Source organism: Eretmochelys imbricata, chromosome 3 (genome assembly GCF_965152235.1).
Source record: "Eretmochelys imbricata isolate rEreImb1 chromosome 3, rEreImb1.hap1, whole genome shotgun sequence".
NCBI lineage: Eukaryota > Metazoa > Chordata > Testudines > Cheloniidae > Eretmochelys > Eretmochelys imbricata.
Window position 1 is genome coordinate 118,636,931 of NC_135574.1, and position 20,279 is coordinate 118,657,209.

Here is a 20,279-nt window from a genome sequence, read left to right on the forward strand (position 1 = left end):
TGCTGGGCCAGATAGGCTCAGTCAGACGTGTATTTTACCCATATCCGGGTTAGAGAGGAAAAGAAAAAAAAGTTTCATTTAAACCTGAACAAAAAACTTTCAACATGAAATCACACAACAGGAACAGGCACAGACCGTAAGGCATTCTTACCATTTCTAATCTCAATCACGGACTTGGGGAGGGGAATTTTTATAATTTTTTTGTGTGTAGAATGATCAGGAGGGGTTGCTGTTTATTCAAATAAGTTTATCCCCCCCGTTTCTCTTTTTGCCCCTCTCCCTTTCTGTGCCCCTCCCCCCCGTTTCGCTTTTATTTTATTTTATTTTATTTTTGAGGGTGGGTGTTGGATTTTTTCTTTCGGACTGGCAATGTTGCAATGATCATGGCCGCGCAAGTAGCAGCGGCTCCAGCGGGTGCGAAGAACAACAAGGGCAAAACCCCGAGTTTGCCGGGCAACTTGAGCCAGGATCTCAGCTCGGGGGGAGCAGCAGCCGCCGCAGCCGCTGGGGGACCTGGACCGGGCTCCATGCTGGGGGTCGGAGATGGGACCAACAGCAGCAGCCTGAATAATGTAGATCACCATCTCCTGCACCACCATAATGAACTGAACATGGCCAATAATGCAACTTCTGCTGCTGCCACCGGTAATAATAACAACAACGCTAACACCAGCAGTAGCTGCAGCTCCTCTTCGGAGTCGGCTCTGAAAGAAGGTGGAAGCTCATCGGGGTTACCGTCTTCTTCTTCTTCTTCTTCTTCCTCCTCCTCCAACCCGGGCTCGGCCATGGAGACGGGGCTGCTCCCCAACCACAAACTGAAAAACGTTGGAGGCGATCACCCTGCTGCACCTCCCCACCACCACCATGCCCACCACCCTCATCACCATGCCCACCACCACCATGCCCACCACCAGCACCACCACCACCATGCACTACAGCAGCAACTAAATCAATTCCAGCAGCAGCAGCCGCCGCCTCAGCACCATCCGATGCAGAATAACAACAGCCTCGGCGGCGGCGGCGGCAACAACAACAACGGCGGTGGCGGCGCTGCTCAGCCCAGTGCAGACATGGAGCAGCAGCAACATGGAGGAAAAGACAGTGTTTTGGGAAATCAGGCCGAGCCCCCGCCGCCGCCGCAGCAGCAGCAAATGCTGAATAAAGGGGGCGAGGAGGAAGAGCTGCCCAGCAAAATGGGAGAGCAGATCGGCGGCCGCTACGATCACCCCAGCTTGGGACCTTTGGGCGGGCAGCAGCAGCAGCAGCCCCAAAGCGCTGGGAGCGGCAGCGGCAATAGTAGCCTCGGCGGCGGGAGCGGGGGAGGCGGCGGCGGCCCCTCCGCGGTGGGTGTCTCGGAGTTTAACAGCTATTACGGCAACCCTGCTCCTGCCAGCAGCGCTACAGCGAGCCGAGCCGGGCCTTGCTTTGATCAACATGGCGGACAACAAAGCCCCGGGATGGGGCTGATGCACCCCACGGCGGCCCCCAACAGCATGGACCCCCTGCAGAACTCCCACGAGGGTTACCCCAACAGCCAGTACAACCACTACCCTGGTTACGGCCGGGCCGGCGGCGCCGCAGCGGGCGGAGCAGGAGCGGCGGCGGCGGCGGTAGCAGCCGCGGCTGCAGCAGGAGCTGGAGGAGGCGGCTATGGGGGCTCGTCCTCTGGCTACGGGGTGCTGAGCTCCCCCCGGCAGCAGGGCAGCAGCATGATGATGGGCCCAGGTGGAGGGGCCAGCCTTGGCAAGGCTGCTGCGACTTCTGGGGCTGGAGGCTTTCAGAGATTTTCCGGGCAGAACCAGCACCCGTCCGGGGCCACCCCTACCTTGAACCAGCTGCTCACTTCCCCCAGCCCCATGATGAGGAGCTATGGCAGCAGCTACCCTGATTACAGCAACCCCAGTGCCCCACCACAGCAGCAGCCACAACCCCAGGCAGCGGCGGCAGCCCCAGGAAGCCAGCAGGCAGCAGCGGGCATGGGCATGGGCATGGGCAAAGACATGGGCTCCCAGTATGGATCTGCAAACCCAGCCTGGGCAGCAGCACAACAAAGAGCTCATCCAGCTATGAGCCCTGGAAGCACTGGTCAGACCATCAGCAGAACCCAGGTAACCACCAGAAACCCCCCTCCCCTTATATAGTTTAACTGTGTGTCTGGAGCCTAGTTTCTCTCCAATTTACTTTTTCCCCCTGGGCCATCTGAACTACTTGCTGCCTCCATAACAGGGTTTGGTAAGGCGCAGTGTCCGACTGATTAGATTGGAGGTTTCCGACAGACGGTTTCACTGTACAAAATTACACTATTCGGTTACACAATTGAACAGCATAAAGTTTTCCTCCAGTTTGAAATAGAGATTTGGGGATACAAGGCCCCGAGGAAAAGCAGTTTGGGGTGAGGATAGCTGCTTTTTTAGCTACACTGTCAGATTCTGGAAAATAACGTTGACTGCCCTCTGTTAGAATGTTTATAGGCAGAGCAGATAACTTTAATACCCTTTTAGCAAAGTAGTTTTATTGCCGATGAAGATATTGTGGTGAAATCCAGGAAAAATGCAGTCAGGTTGCTTTTGCTATTTGAAGTGTGAGGGCCATAATCATGAACATTCATTTAATAGGCATGGAGGTGCCTTAGATATCTCATTCTTGCATATTTGCCCCAGACATCCAGACGAGAATGAGATGTAAATAAGTGTTGTGTTTAAAGTGAATATGATACACACATATTATTATTCCCATTTTGAAATAATTCATACTTTGATGAAGAGACTGGAAGAGTCCTTTATTTAAATAAACAGATCCAGATATTGAGAGCTCTGCTTGTTTTGACTAATGTACACGTCCCTGATAAATTAAATCCAATAAATTACAAATCGATATCAGATCATGGTTGGATTATGTTTATGCAGATAGCTTGTTTGCCATCATCAAAGTTATAGGGGTTGGTTAGGAAATGGTCTGAACTCCACATTTCTTGCTAGCGGTCTGAGCCTAAAGAGTGACTTGATCTCCTTTGCAAGGTTTGGAATTTGAATTGTGGAGGTAAACTGGCTGTAATAGTCTCCAGACAGCTGCCTCTGAGTTGACATCTAATCTGCCATCTGATTGGCTCCTCTCTCACCATTGGGCATTTAGCACTGCTGATGTAAATAGAAGTGCTGAGCAGTACAGTCACAAAAATTCTTGCCACAAATAATAACTGAGCAGTATCGCTCGCAGATGCAAAAGTTAAACATTGTTAGAAGAAGCTGAAACAATGAGCAACCATATTTATACAGTGGAGGGTTCATGTGCCTCAACAAAAATTATGCTTGTGAACAGTATAGTGAAAAACCAGTGGCATCTTATTTATTTTTTTAATTCGGTTGTTAGGTGATGGTTTTTCTGGGTGTTGATTTTAGATTTAATATGCCTTCATTTTTATAGCAAATCAGACTTGCAGACAAAAATATAATAGCATGGCTTGGATGAGGATTCAGTAATTTCAAGTGGTATTTATTTGAACCTTTATGCCTCTTACTAAACATATTTTAATGTAAAAATGTGCTAGTTACGAAAGGAAACTAGATATTTTTGTGATTTAATCTTAATTTAAAGATCATCCTATGTTCTCAGTTTATTTTGGTGTCTAACATTTACAGCGGTCATAGCCCTGTGTTTGTAGGTTGGGTTTTTTATTTATTTGTGGCACCCTATATATGAACATATAGAGCATATTATAAAAAGGGAGAAGAAGCCATTCAAACTATCAGTGATTTTAATATCACTGTTATGAATCCAGATACTTTAAAAAAATCTGTTTTACATTTGAATTGTTGGGGGGGGGAAAGATATATCAGGAAAAATATTTAATTATTTTTGTATACAAATACATAATGAGCTTATGCTTGAATTCTCTATAGGAAAATAAACTGTTTAAAAATGAGTGATAATGTTTTCAAGTTTTGTGGGGTTCCTTCTTCCTCCACAAGATTTTGTTTTTAATAACTGTTAAGTCTTTTAATAGGTTTTAAGAATTAGGACTAATAGAAATTAGTACAGGTGTATGCTTTTAGCGACACTAATCTGTTGTTGTATTTTACTGTAAAAGAAATTTTAAAATGAGCATGTTCTAGAGCAGATATTGGTTTTTGTAGTGAATGATGGACTGACCTTAATAATGTGAACCTTGGACAGAATGAAAATGTTTGTCTTTTGTCTACAGACCATTACTGCAGTGTTTTACTTCCTATTTTGTTTTTTTCCTTGCTATTTCAGATGGGGAAATAAGAATTTCATGAATGTTATTTTTTTCCCTTTTTTAATTTGGACTGGTAAAAGGGTCATAAGGAACCATAAAATAATGAAGCTTCATATGCATAACCTTTCACAGTTAATTAAACATGATTTGCATTGTCAGCTTGCTTTTAAACATAGGTAGTTTAAAATTTACAGCTTTAAAAGCCAGGAGAAAATGTATTACGACAGATGTTGGCACATGTTACTTCTGAGTGTGGTATTTTTTTTTTTTTTATGGCAGGAATTGTACAAGATTTTTTTTTTATTGTATTTGAGACTAAATTAATTATGTCTTCAGTATGACCCTTGTTAATACTTTTTTATATTTATGGGTCTATGTCTTGTTCCACAGTTACACAGTGTTTGTTTCATTTTGGTGTTATATGATTTACATATAAGACATAGTGTACCAAGGTACTGTACTTTGATATTTCCTATAATGTTTGTAATAAAGAGAAGTCATTCATCAGTAATATTTTTGTTCCTTTTTAATTACAGTTTTACTGTTTGTATCATCTGACCTGATATTAAAGAAAATTTGCTGGTTTGATTTTTTTTTTTAAAGGAAAATAGATTATACTGAGTAGAAAATAATTATTTTAGTTGCTGGTACAGATATTTCTTTGTATATATCTTTCATTCTTTTGGTACCTTATTTCAGTGGGTTTAGAAATTGTACATTTTTTTTAATAAGTGAGAAATAGAACCTTTCTTGTAGCATTTGAATGTAGTGTTTCTTTGATTTTTTTTTAAATACTCTGCTGCATATATGTGTACACTACTAATATGTGTGAGTGTCAGTATGCTAATGATGATTTGACTCTAAACATACATAAACTATTGCTCTGTGAACAATGGGCTACAATACCTGAAGCGGCATGATGAGGACATTATTGCCTATAGGAAGGTACTTTTCTTGGTGTCCAGGGCAATAGATTCCCACTATGAGCTGAAATGTCCGCCTGTCTAACCTATTAAATCATTTAAGGAAATTTTGCTTCTGCTTCATTTAATCTACTTGCCTGAAACAGAGATGAGATATGCAGCTTGAAGAGCAGGCCTCTCATTGCAGAAGAAGGGAAGAAGCACAAATATTAAAAGCTACTGGATACTGTTAATGCAAAATTAATTGGTTATGAATAATAAGTTCTATGGTATCACAGTTAAGGGGGAGTGATGAAATCTTATAAGCCATTTGTTTAATTATTGACCAGTTTATTGACAGTATAACTCAAATTTGTAGTTATATGACCCTATTTATTCTATATTTTGAGTTTCATTCCGGGGTGTGTGTGTGTGAGAGAGAGAGGAGAGACACACACACACAAGTTCTGCACTCGCTTTCTCTCTCTGTGTCTATATAAAAATGTGTGTGTGTGTGTGGAGAGAGAGAGAGAGAACTTGGCCTTTTCAGTATTATCTGGGTTGCACTTAATATTTACCAGTTGTTAGGAAAAAATCAATTCAGTGGAACAGCTGATTTGTTTGTTTGAAAATTAATAGTTTCTCTTTCTATGGGAATTATTTTTCCCATAAACTCAGAATGGGCCTGAGTCTGCAGCTCTTCTTATGCCAGTTGCATTGCCTTTAAAGGGGAGTGTTGTCTGAGTAAGAACTGCAGGATTGGCTCCTTTGTCTGGGGGCTGCTAGACAACTGTGAGTATGGTGCATAGATTCTCAGTACATTAATGGGAGAATAGACTTCCTTTCTGCCTGTCTGTTTATTCGCAAACAGTTTGCTGTTATACATTCTCTACCTAGAAATAGCAGAGAGCAGTAGTGTGAATTAGTAGCATCTTTTTGTACTGTGATTATATATTTGACACTTAGTAGTTTGGTGTTTGCTTATTGGTTTCTGTAGTGGTCATTACGCTTGCAAATTGAAGAACAAGACTCTGTGTATGAGGTATGATAAATAAAAGTGGTGCATACCTTTATACTATATTGCCTCCTCCTTCACAGTAGACTTGTACAACTGAATAGTCAATTAATGTGTTTCTGGCATTTTGATCCAAGTCTGTGGGAAGGAAAGCTAATATGTTTATACTGTTGATGTATTTTTATTCCTGGATGCATATATAATTAATTTTTTTGAGATTGCCAACTGGACTGATTGTTGATGGTCAAACATAGGTTACCTGACATTCTCATTTGAAATACGTTTTTAAAAAAGTAAGTTAAAACTAGATTAGTTCTGATGACTAAAATAAGTTTGAATGATAATTGAAAGTTCTATTTTTCTTTCTTTTGCTATTGTACCTGCAGAGCATATAAAATCAAGTATGGGTATTCTGAAATTCTCACCAGTAATATTTTAAGTGACGGTATTTTATTTATACTTCAGTCCACATAACTGTCCTCAGCGTGTTAGGACATGGGTACAGTCTTGCATTTCAATATCTTTTTAAAATGTGCCATTTATCAGGAGGCTTTAAAGATTCTCTGTGGATATGTAAAGCAGTGTTACTACACTCACTGTGCATGCATGCTCAAGGCTTGAGGATTTCAGCTCCCAGTAGTATTTAGATGTGGTAAGCTAACTTGCCAGAATATATTTCAGCATTGTGGTTTTTACAATATTAAGATTTGGGGGGAGGGGTAATTTACATAGTACTAAATAATTTTTTTGGTAGGATTGGGTGAGGCTGTAAATGAATTAAAACTTAAATTGCCAATGTACCTTGGTGGTTTTCAAATTTATTTTGAAAACTGATCTAAAATAAAGTGGGTATCAAGCTTCAGTGTGGTGTGTCTTCATAGACATTATTCAGGCAATAGGAAAAGAAAATGACTTCATGTCTGTATAGTCATCTTGAATTCTAAATAATGCGTGTACATCAGTTATCTGTCTTGCACTGTTTTATGATTATGCCCTTACTGATGTCTGTGCAAAACCTTAGCAAAACCTGAGGGCAAAATCTGAGGAAATTTGGGTTGAACAGATGTATCCTGAGGGCTTAGTTTGGACTATAGAACTTCCATTCTGATGATGTAAAAAGCTGAAAGAATCCTGAATATCTTTCATAGTTCACGGTGAGTTTATGGTAAATAAATTGTAAGCTGAACAAACTTGATACAGAAATCAGTGAGAGATAGTGTACATGGTACCCCATAATGCCATCTTGCAAGTTACTTTTTAGAGTAAAATCACACTTTTAATTGATGCTACATGTGCTCTAACTTGGAGTTTGATGAAAAGCCTGACACACACAGCTTTATGTCCCAGACAATATATGTATTTTCAAAGGGAGGGTTTTATTTAATGAGGATATACAAGAAAATCTTGAAGCACCTAACTACATCCATAGCCATCTCATTTTTTAAGATGAGATGCAGATGAGTTTTCCTTTTTTTTCCCCCCCGTCTACCTTCAACTCTAGCTTTAGAGGTGCCAGCTTTCTGTATATCCCAATCACAGTTATTATATCTTCTTTAAGCAGCCTCCTTCACATGGGAGCTTCACTTATCTTAGGAACACAGCACCTTAGGCACCTTTCCGTCCAACAAACTTCATATCTTCTGTTTAAAGATCCTTGGTCATCTGCAGATGTTTAGAAAAGTGTGAACCCATCTTGCACCGAGTCATTGTCCAGGAGACAGTGTACAAGGGTTTTACCTTTACATCTTCATTAAAATTCTTGTTAAATCTTTGTTTGGCATCTTTGTGCTCTGGAAATGCGAGCTATTTTATCCAATAACAAACCCAGAGATAATAGCAGCAGTGAAGCTACTACTAAGTTTCTGTACAGAAAATCTAATCTGTGATATGAATTTAGTTCTTGGTTCCCCAAATATTCGAGAGGACCTGTATTCAGTGCAGAGTTATCAGCATTTGGTGTACCCTTCATGTAGCATCTTGCACTTAAAGCATAGTGGTTTTGGCAGCAGCTGTTAATTAATGAAGATTGAATGCCTATAGAAGGATGCAACCCATTTACCACTTTCCGTTCTCTCTAATTTGGGCATTACTGGTCAGATAAACTTTTGCTTCTGGACTTGGTAAGCAGGGTTTTGAGCACAGAAATTAATTGCTGCCCTTTTTTTCTGCTTCCCTGTCTCTGCCTAGTAGAGTAATAGTCCATTTCCCTTAATCATTGTGTACAGGATTTTTTTTTCTGAGAACTGTGTTAGAATTGCATTTAAGGACCTTCCTATGCAAAAGCATATCTATCGTATTGGGAGATTGTATTATTATATACTTTTGCTTGTGAACATAAGTATTAGAACAATTATATACTTGTTGTTGAATCAATCTAATTGCCCTGTAAAGTCCAGGGTAGTAGCCCATTTTGATTACACAACTAAACTAAAACACTATTTGGTCCCATCTTAAACAAGACTGAATTATATTATGAGACAGAAGGGATTGGATTGTTACAACAATTATAGACTGGTCTGTGCAGAAAGGCCCTTTAAATACAGTTCTGATATGGTTCTTGGTGTAAGGAGATAAGGAAATTCGGGTTAGAAAAACCCTGCAAGCGACCACCATTTTAAAACATGGGGTTATGTTACTACAGTTCCAGTCCCGATGTGGACATAGCCAATTCATTGTTGGCATAAACCAGTGCAATCCCCATTGACGTTAGTGGAATAGTGCTGATTTACACGAAAAGTGAATTTGGCCATTTTGAATAAGTTCTGTAGCTTTAGAAAGATGGTATTAAATAGAGATGGAGTCAGGAATCCTGAATTCTGTTGCAACTCTCCACTGACTGTCTTAGGAGAATTGGTTTAACATCAGTGTGCCTCAGTTGCGCCAGGTATAAAAAGATAATATGTAGTTGCTTTTGTGAAGTGCTTTGAGTTCCTTGAATAAAAGGTGCTATTTAAATGTAAAATATTATTCAGTTGTATATTAGCTTAATCCAACCAGCCAGTTGTCATATTTTGCAACAAGAGAAAGAAGATGGGTTGGGGACTGGACTCTTTCCTTTCTTGGAAAGGATCTGGGACCAGTTGTTCGACATAAATTGATTGTATTAGTTGATTAGATTGTCAGATTAATTTATTTGTAAGTGAGGTACTGAAACATCAGGTCTGAAATTTTCTTTCAAAAAAAAAGACTTGAGTTGTAGTACCTACATTGCATTTCTTTAAGGTAAAAAATAGAGATAAAGAGGTTTGTTTTGACAGCGTTTAAGGAATTTTCTGGTTTTATTTGAAACTTCTTGATTCAAATGGAAATATGGATGGAGCTGTGTATTTCATGTGTAACAATTTGTATTGTGAACATTTGGGTCTTCTTTGTTTATATAAAATACTAAGTACTGAGGCTTTAGGTTACCTTCAATCAAGGTTGTTTGCAGAAAATAATTCTCCTGCTTTTCTGATCCTACTCACTACTCCTTACTTAAGCAAAGCTCTGAGTAAAAAATAGGTAGTATAGATCCTTTTACAGTGTTTTTAAAATTTTTTATTTTCAATGTGTTTGGTGGAGATAAATAATTCTGCCTCTATGGCAGTCTCAAATACAAAATTACTTTGCATAACTTGTGAAAAATAAATAAATTTGGCACTGGAGTAGAGCAAACTTTAGTAGAGTATTAGCAATGAAAAATTAATTTTGCTTGCCAGATTTAATTTAATTTTATAGTTCTTCTAATAAATGAAAAGATGCAGTAGCTTTCTGTGGCATAAATAGTTTCTTGCTTTCCTATGTTTGGTGGAGATGAAATCCGCTGGTAATATATAGCTAATAGTCATTTGGGTGTAAAGGTTTGTTATATGTAACGTTAAAATGTTTTTTTTACCTGGCTTCAGGAATTTGTATCCTAAAATAATGCTAAATACAATTCATATTTTTTCACAAGTAGGTAATGTAGCCAAAGAAAGTAGGCTGGAATCTGGAGTTGATTCCAAATTTGGTATTTTGTAGTGTGCATAAAAGTTTCACACGTGAAGCAAAGTAGTTAGTTTGTATGGCATCACATGATCAAAATATTTTCCTCCTCACTGCTGCCAGAAGCTATCTATTGCTTTTCAACAATTTCACTTGTTGGGCACCACGCCAAGATGTTTAAGACAGCCCCTTACGTGAACTGTTCCATTCTTAACCTCTTTGACTGAAGTGCCATGACCTTCACATATGTAGATTAGCCATGTGCTCTGTGAATTGAAACTTGCTGCCTCAGGAAGAAAGGGTTTTTCTTTTTATTCCTCAGGGAATTTGACAGCCATTCATCCCTGACCTGGGCAGAGGTAATGCAAGGAAATTGGATTCAAATGGAATGCATATAGATAACACACAGAGGCAGTATATACAGACAAGCAGCTTTCTTACCTTGTAGAGAATGGAATAATTCAGTGGTACAGATAAACTGCTGATTTAGATGCTATGAAAAACAAGTGTAAAGAGTGGTTTCAGAGGAGCAGCCGTGTTAGTCTGTATCCGCAAAAAGAAAAGGAGGACTTGTGGCACCTTAGAGACTAACAAATTTATTTGAGCATAAGCTTTTGTGAGCTACAGCGAGATAAGTTTGGGGAATATTTTGTTTATTTTGAGTGATAATTCTTGACCGTATATTGCTTAGCTGCATCCCCTAACAAGATTTTCTTTTATAACCTTTTACTATTAATAATTTGAAGCATGTTCCCCCCCTTTAACATTCTATGCAGAATCTGATTTTAAGTGTTAGAAAATCATGCAACTTTGAGTATTTTAAAGATTTTTTTAAAGGATCTTTTAATTTTTAAATTATAAAAGCATTAATTTCCACATGTAAAAAATAGGATAGTCTATTACCAATGAAGAGGTATATATGCAATCACTTTATCTTAAGAATCATTTTCTCTCTCTGCTTTAAAACATGAAATTAATGTGTGTTGTATAATTTGTGATCTCAGCCTCATGCATGGTGTAAATTAAATTTCTGTTAATCAGCCAGAGCTGGTACGGCACAATAGAGATCTCTGGGATTTTGGCTGATTGTACATATAGCTCAAATATATTTTACTGCAAAATGTAAATATAGTGAAATATTTTTATACAAAAATTTACTTTGTGGTGTTTTTAATAGTATATTCCTATTTTGCCTGGCTAATAAAGCCCATAACCAGATTTCAAAGTAAAAGTTCTGGAGGGGTCCTGGTCCAAGACTAGGGCTTGTAGGTGCTATAGTAATGCAGATAATAAATAATATAAATAGCAACTACAGTAATTGAGGTCCAATCATAGTGAAAAAGAAAACACTTCAAATAATTCAGAAGAAAATCTCCCAATTTAATGTAGTATTTCCTCTGAAGAGAAGTGGTTGGTCATGGCAGAGAGCTGTCTGTTGCTGAGCCTGTCCGTGTTGTAGGAGTGGTTTCATTCAGTTCCTAGAGTACTGGCATAGATGGATTTAGGATTTAAAATAAATGTCCAGAGACAATTCTCCAAATAAACCAAGATCTGGGGGCCACTAGGGCCTCTCTCCCTTAGAGTGTTTTTTTGTGAATTCTGGTGAATATCAGAATATTTGTTTGGTAAACATCTTAATTCAGGGTCCCAAACAATTTTATGTTTAGATAAGTGTTCTTTTTTGTAGTGCAGTAATACCTAGGAACTGCAGCCATGGACAAAGACCCCCATTGTTTTAGGTCTTGCCTAATCATGTAACAAGAAGACAGTCCCTCTCCTGAAGAGCTCAGAAGTTTGGAGTCATATCCAAACTAATGAGCTACTCTCTTGTTCCCTGTGACTGATCCATCTCCATATCTCTGAAGATTCTTCTTACCTAGAGCTCTTTACTTATAGGGGGAAGAAATCATTTGGTGTGTTCAAGAAAAGGTTTTGTATCCATTTACCTCTTTGGCAGTTTCCAGGAACACTGCTATCTGCCGGCCTTGCTGTGGGTTGGGTTACTCAAGCCTTCTCCCCTATTATATTTCCCTTTCCAGGGAGTGAGAGATTTAATTTGCTGATCGTCTTTATCTGTCTCTTTCCTTTCCTTCCCAAGGTCATGCTGTTTTTCTCCCTTCTGAGAGTTATTTTTCATCCCCCTTTGTCTTTTCTAATTGTATGTCTCTGCATTTCTGACCCCATTTCTTTCTTCTCCCCTCCCCCTTGAAATTAATGGGAACGGTGAGTCCCTTCTCATACTCCAAATTCATGATCCCAGCCTTCATATCTTTCAGTGTTAGGTTAGGTGGCCACCCCTACTCAGCCCTGCTATTGCAGAATTAGGCAAGGATGGTCTAATGAGGCTGTATGTCCAAGAAGAATATGGCTTGTGAATGTTCCCTGAACCCCTTCCTGCCTCTGACCTGCCTTTGACTATGCTCTTCTGTACTACAGGGCAATCAGCAGGAGCACAAAAGTGGCTGAGGCACAGAATTATTTTTTTGAAGCAGAGCATTTACCACCTAGCCTCTTGTATAACCCAATATAACCACTTCTAGTGGTGGGAGGTCTTAATTACATGTCAGAAAAATCCTCAGACAGCAGGAGTCATAGTCTTTGACATTTCATTGTGGCAGGTTTTTAAAAACGTAAATAGCCTCAGCCTATATGGGTCTGTTGGTACGTCTGGGCTTCTAGGGCTACTTCTGTGCCCTGTACTGGCTATGACAGAGTGGGGATCAGAGCATTAATTGAATGTTCTTCAGGATGTGGTATGGAACAGGTGGTATAATACAAATAGTTATCTGTGGATGATGGAGAAGAGATACTTTACAGAAGTAATTATCTGTGAAAGTATGAGTGGGATTAAGACTTTGAGAAGACAAACAATGGAATAGAGAGAGAAGAAGAAGAAAGGGAAAAAAAGGCAACAAGAGGAGAGTGAAACAAAAAGCAAGGAGAAATAGATGTAGACATGAGATTGGTGTCAGGGAAAAATGAGGGGTTTTTTGGTCATCTTTAGGATCTCTCTCCTGCTGAGTGGACGACATGCAGGATCTTCCTCCTCTTTGTGCTTACATTAATTTTTTTTTCTTCCTCAGTTATGGCTGAGAGCCAGTTTCTTTGAGTTTTATTTCCAGTAAGCTTTATTTTTGTAATGGGGTTGACTTTCCAAATATTATCGAGTCCCTTTTGATCTCAAAATGCTCAGTGGACAGACATTGTTTGGGTACACCTTTTGGTCTGAGGTCTCTAGTCATACCTCGCTTATCTTTTTTGTTAGTTGTAAATAATACAATTCTGGACTCTTCATCATATTTAGTATTTATCATTTTCATCACTTCATTGGAGTCCTCCTGAAAAGGAGGAAGAGTAGAAGGCGGGACTGCAAAGTGGGGCAGTCTGTGATGTTGCAATACATGGCTTAATGAAATCTAGCCTTTTGGTGTTTCTATGTTTTGGCATTTAATCTTTCTTGAAATCTGTAGGCCAAGGTGACATTGCTATAGACTAGCAAAGTTGCCCCCAAACAAGGTGCCAAAGGTGGGAAAACAAAGCTAAAATTCTCTTTCCAGAAATTAGGATACACATCCTCTCTGATGCCTGCCACACTGTCTCTATCCCTCACCTCTTTTTAAATCCTTTCTATTTCTCAAACTGTCATTCCCTACCTAGCAGCCTGTAGCATGTGTTGGCTGTCACTTTCAGATTCAGTGCTTGAGAATACATAAGGAATCTTGAACGTATTTGAGTTTTTTTAGCTCACTATTCAGACATTCAGCAGAAGATCTAGCTGTCTCTTTTACAGAGCAGGCGGCTTTTTTGGGCTCCCAAGGTTCAGAGATTGAGCTCATGGTAGTAAACCTTTTAGTGACAGGAGGTCAGCAAGGAAGGACCTGAATCAAATGAATGTCCTCCATCCCTAACCAGTGTAAAATATTTATTTGTGAACAGTAGCAAAATTCTATTAAACTAATTTGAAATATGTGCACTTTGTGTGGTATCAAGCTAGAATCCGCCAGAGGAAAGACTGCTTTTGTGGGACAAGATGGATGAAGTAATACCTTTCATTGGACCAACTTCTGTTGCTGAAAGAGACAAGCTTCCGTGCTACACAGAGCTCTTCTTCAGTGTTTATGTGTTTTTGTTTAGTTTAGATAAATGTTAATTTTTCATTTCTATGTGGCCTTTTGCCGCAATATCTGGGTACTCAATAATAATACTTTGCACTGCTATAGCTCCTTGCATCCAAGACTCTAAAAGCACTTTACAAACATTAATGGGTCTAACCTCTCAACACTGCTGTGTGGAAGGGGGTTGTTATCCCCATTTAACAGATGAGAAGGCAAGGTACAGAATGGGCAAGATCCTGAGCATCCAGAACTCCCATTTGCTTCACTGGACTTGCAGGTCTCTGTGCCTTTGAAAATCAGGCTCCAAATGACTTATTCAAGGCTCACGCAGTATGTGATAGAGTTGGCAAGAGAACCCAAATCTCAGTCACCGTTCACAAGGCCAACCTTCCTTCCAACAATATCTTATTAAAAAATTGAAATTTATGGTTATTTTTAAATAGCTGAAAGATAACTCTTCAAGCTTGCAAGGAAACTGGAAAAAAATTCTCCCCTCCTTTTTGTAATATCCACTCAAACATACCTTCTACAATTTTTTCCTCCTGTTTTAAATTTTTAAAATTTCCTTTTAACAGTGATAACCGTACTTTCGTATTTTAAAATACAGAACACCACAAGATACATACCTGTAGCTTTGAAAACCCTGGGCTGAGGTTTCTGATGTATTTACTTCTGAATTTGTGTACATAAAATTTGCACATGCAAATGCAAGATTTAAACTTGCAAATGGTGACAGAAAAATGCGTTTCATATCACTTGCTATGTAATTCATCATTCACTTTTCATGCACTGTTTGTTGGCCCACTCTTATTGGCCCTAACAAACCACTTTCAGGGGCATTAGAGAAATAATCCAAATAACCAAATTTATGTACACAGTGTATTTCCTAAACATAAAATTCTTCACAAAACCACATAATATATAATTAAAAGTAAAAAAATTCTCTTTGGGGTGTGCATTTATCCATCTGCAAAAAGGATATAATAATGCTTAATTGTCTTTCAACTGTATTGTAAGACTTACTTTAATTTTAGGATTTCTATTTGCAAACAATATAATTATCATTATTTTTAATAATTTCACTATACATATTTCGCAGATATGGTTACGGTAGTAGGTCTATGCCTTTCCATGTTTGTAAATTTATTTAATGTAGCTAGAATTACTGTTTACTTCCTTGTTAGAGCATCTGTATTAAATGGTGACAAATTTTATTTGGTGTTAATTTATATTTTTTGGCTGCCAGCTAACCATCATTGATGGAGAAGGCAGAATTCTGAAGAACCTCTGTTTATAGCTTCAACTCAAACTAGTGGTACAATTCTTAAAAATATACTGTATACATCTTCTCTGTGGGGAATAAAAAGGATTGGTGTCTCAAGGTTGACTGAAATATTTTAACTTTGGTAGCAAATGAGGTGTGAATCAAATTGTCAAAAGAATTGAGACTAAATTATTGCAGCACTGACTGTTTAAACTAGCTGGCAGTGTACTTCAGAAGGTGTTAGCCTAACAAATAAATGTGTAAACGGCACCTTTCTCCTTCATTATACCTTGTTTCTCACCACTTGCTTTATGCTATGAGGAACTAAATCTGTGTGGGAGATATCACAGCCAGTCTCAAAGTGTTAGTTTATGATGTTGCAACCAGAGGAATAATTTAATACGGTATGGGATGGCTTTGGAGGAAAAAAATATTTGAAAACAGTAAGATTAATTTCAGTAATTCATCGTTCAAAAATAAAGTGTATCAAACAAAAATAAGCTAAGTGTTTTATGTGATTATGTATCTTTAATAGAATTTCGTGTCCGTTTGTTTTGCTAGAAATTTTATGTGAACTAGGCCTAGGGCTTGTCTACATGGGGAAATTTACCAGCATAACTATACTGATATAATTATACTGCTATAGTTATACTGCTATAACTCCTCACGGTGACCCTCTTATTCCAGAATGAGTGCCTTTTTCCAGGTTAATTTATTCTGCTTCCAAAGCAACCGAAGCTAAACTAGAAAATGTCACTTTTATACCAAAATAAGAGTTTCCATACTGAGAGTTAAACTGGTACAATTATGCCAGTAAATTTCACTGTTTAGAAAAACCCATAGTAATTTTGCTGTTTTGAAAGAATTTCTTGGTTATAAAAAGTGTCTCAGAATTTTGGTATCATATTATCATATTATCACAAAAGGACTTCAGTATTTAGTGCAGGAAGCCTAAGAACAGTACATGGTAGAATGGGATCAAAATGCTTGGTCCTAGATGCTTGATCGGTATTACAGGTTTTCTGTGGTGGAGAGATGCTTTAAGAAACCCACTCCCTCAGACAGTAGGTGGAATAATATGTGGCGGTGTAATAAGTTTTGTCTTATTGTACATCTTGTCTCCCCTTCTGTTCCTCACTATCTCCTGAATTTCCTGCAGTGGCTGTCGCAGCTATAGTTTTCTAGACATAACTATGCAGATGTAGAAAGAAGACTTCCCTGATGAAGTAGTTTCCAGGTGTGTTGATTACTTGTAGCTTTGTTTACATCTTGGCCAAACTAATTACTGCCCAGCACCATACATAGGAGTCTGGTTTTAGGAGGAACAAGGAAGGCATCCACCCCTGACTTGAGCACAAGCTGATGTGAATTGGACTGACTGGGTCTCACCTGGTCAAGCCAGGTGCAGTTAGGGGCAGGATATCTTTGGGGCTCCTGCTCAGGTTGGTGGTGTGGAGTCAAATAAGTGGGGGAAATGGTATAGAGGAGACCATTGTACAGCCCCCCCCTTACTCCCACCCTTAGTGCAGTCAGAGACAGTAATGTGGAGCTGGGCACTTACCCCATCAGGTGACTGTCCTTCTGCCCATCGGTCTGTCTCCCCTCACAGTGCTGGTTACCTCTTCACCTCTGTCATGTCCACTGTCTCGGACATGATCCTGCTCGTATGTGTGGCCTGGTTTCCCACCGTCTCTTCTGCCCCACCTCTCTCCTCCTCCTCCTGGCCTTCTAGCTGCGATGGATGCTGTGATGGTATCTTTCCTGCACTCCTCTTCCTCCTTCTCCTCCTCCTGTTCAACTGCCACGGAACCAGCCCGTCCCAGTGTTCCATCTCCTTCCCAACTGTCATCTTCCTCTTAAGTTCCATTTTTTCCATTAAAGGGGCAAAAATTCAGATTCAAAACTCAGGCCTATGCTTGGGCCCTTTTGTGGGTTGATAAATAAGCAGAGGTAGGCATGAAGGTCAAATATTTTTTCCCCAACAGTAATAAAGCAAGAAAGAGGCAATTAAAAATGGTATATATTCTGAATAAAGACCCTGTAAAATGGCATTCCATATTTATTTAGTTAAAACTGATTACAGTAGGTGGAAGATGCAAAGTGGAATAAAGATTATATTTTGTGTTCTTGCATACTTCAAATAAATATCTTGCATGTTGGTCCTGAATTACTTCTTAAAGGGTTTGATACTAAAAACAATTATAGTATATTGAGAACGTTTAGAATGAAGTTGCACAGAAGTCATGCATTTGTTAAACAAAGGGGCTTGTGAGTAACTGTCAGAGCTGTACACATGGAGTTTTAAGTTTTGTCACTAGCCAAAGTCAGTGGGAGTCATGGGTAAAACCTTTGAAAAATCTCTGAAAATAGGCTTTTGAAAAAGATGTCTTTTTGTAATGTGGCATCTCTGTGAATATTATACAGTACACATATCTCTTTGAATGAGACGAAGTAACCTTGCACTTTTGCTTCCATTGTTTTTCATGGATTTCATTGCATACCACAACTGTTGGTACAATGAACTGTAAGCCATTTCTGCATTTTTTTTCTTTCTTCCTTTTTGTTTGTTTGTTGCGTACAGCAGAAACTGTGATTTGAACAGCTATGAAAAAATCCCCAAGTGTTTTAGGTGTTTAAGTATTGCCATGTGTGTCTTTGAGTATGTATGTTATATACACAAGATACCATAATTGTTTTGCTTTACAACTATACTGTTAAACATAACCCCTCTTTCTTTTTAAAGGGAAATTTACAACTGTATAGTATTAGTCCTTTTAATTCTAAAATCCACATGAAGTGTGATCCCAAGTGTGTTGTTTCACTGTTGCAATGTAATCTTTTCAGATGATACCTGAGTTAGTTGGAAACAAATTAGCAGCTATACATGCCTAAAGAAAACAATTTAATAAACAAGATTTTAGTAAAACCTAATCAGAATTGTAAAATGATACTTGGAAATCAGTTACATTATACAAAAGAGCTGGTGTGGATGTAGCTTTCTGTAAGTGTAAATTAAAGGTTTCCTCACACAGTGTTCTCTAAAACAGTTTAAAGACTTGATTTTCCTCAGTGTTTCAATTTGTTCAGATTTATTACTTCATTTTAAAATGTGAGAAATTAATATTGAAAAATCTCCTCCTCTTGTACCTAATCCTGTTCATTCTGGTGATTGGTTTTGGCTGTTGAAGAAATCCACTTCCTGTCTATAACACTTTAAACCACAGTGAAATTGGTGTGATACTTATCTGCTTTTGATGTTTTTGTTCTTTGTCTTAGAAAGTTAGTTTGATAGTCATGACAGGTGCCAGCATTGACAGAGTGAGTTAGCATATCTGTAGGGTAGGGAAAGCATGGACAGCCCAGTCAACAATATCTTGTGCTTAAACATTGCTCAGGTGGGCCTATCTTTCGATTCATTATCCATGCCCATTCGGTCCATGGCCTCTCAGCTGAGACTGCTAATATGGTTGTTAATTGGGTCAACAGGTTTTAGTGATATGATCATTTGTTCACTATAGGAACTATACTGACACCACCAATGTATTATTAAAGTGCATGGAACAGCCAACAATTGGTGAAAGCTGCTATCACTTTTGACCTGGACCCCATACGAACCAAGGAAAGGAAGCAATTACTATTTTAAAATTAGACCATCAAACTACTTAAGCCCCCAAATTTTCCTTTTTTAGAGGAAGTTAAATAACATGCAGAATATTTGGGGGGGAGGGGAAAATTTATATCTATATATAAATCTGAAGAGACAGTAGACTCTTCATAGTTGAAGTTGTAATAGGGTTTCCATTATAGGGCCGAGTTTGCCTTCAAAATCACCCATCAGCCTAAAAATATTTTTTGGGAATTTTGCATATTATCTCTGGCTAAAGATTTTTTTTAATCAAAGCCATTCTTAGATAATAGGCGATTATGGAAAAAAATATGAAATTAGGGTTGAAAATGGGAAAATATTACCAGAACTCACCACCTGCTGTGAGGCAGGAGGTTGTTGAATGGGTCTCTGCTTTATATTCCCCCATAAAACCTCACTGTGCTACCACTTCTCTCACTGTGGGTGTTAAATGGATCTCCAGTTCTCTCCATGGTCTTACTGTGGCTGGGTGGCAGAAGGGTTGTTCAGAAACTAACAGCCTAATCAGAGTTGTAAAATGATATTTACAAGTAAAACCTAATCAGAATTGAAAATTCTGCCCACCACTTCTGTCATTGGGGCGTTGCGTTTTTGAACAGCTTTCCCTCTTACTGCGGGGGAGAAAGGAAGTTATTTACTGGTTCTTCTGCAATCTGAAGTTCTGGGTCCCCCTAACTTTACACCAGCAACCTGCCTACTACTGAGGTTCTTCATACTGCTTCTTTGATCATGCACTGGGACACCTGAAAAAGTTGAGGCTCACAACGATGGGGAGTAGGTCAAGGAAGGAAAATAGGTCTCAGCATCCTGTGCATGTTGAAGTACCGTGTGCTGACTGCCACAGTAGGAAAGTTTGGGAAAGAGCAAGCCTACCTACCGAGAGAAAAGGTAGACAAGGGTGGAAGGCTGCAATGAGAGATGGACTGTCACTGGTCAGAATTAGAATTTGGGTGGTACTATTCACGCCATTACATTCCACTGGATTTTGGTGCATTCAGGTTTAGACTTAATCCTGGAACTTCATTCTGGTGAGTTTTAGTAAATATCCTGGTACTGGCTATAATTCACTCCATGATATTTTGTCACACTAATCTCATAAACAGCCTGGCCTAGAACATTCAAATTTGTCTCATTCAA

The 20,279-nt window shown here is 39.0% G+C and overlaps 1 protein-coding gene across 11 annotated transcripts in view; it reads left to right on the plus strand.

Annotated features, from left to right (window-relative positions):
- The first annotated feature begins 342 nt into the window (after positions 1–342).
- Positions 343–20,279, plus strand: part of ARID1B (AT-rich interaction domain 1B) — a 403,429-nt gene continuing 383,492 nt past the window's right edge. For all 11 annotated transcript variants that reach the window (XM_077813245.1, XM_077813244.1, XM_077813247.1 and 8 more), the window contains exon 1: positions 343–2,108. In XM_077813245.1, the coding sequence (XP_077669371.1) occupies positions 378–2,108 (1,731 nt within the window). In that variant the 5' untranslated portion in view covers positions 343–377. The remainder of the gene's footprint in view (positions 2,109–20,279) is intronic.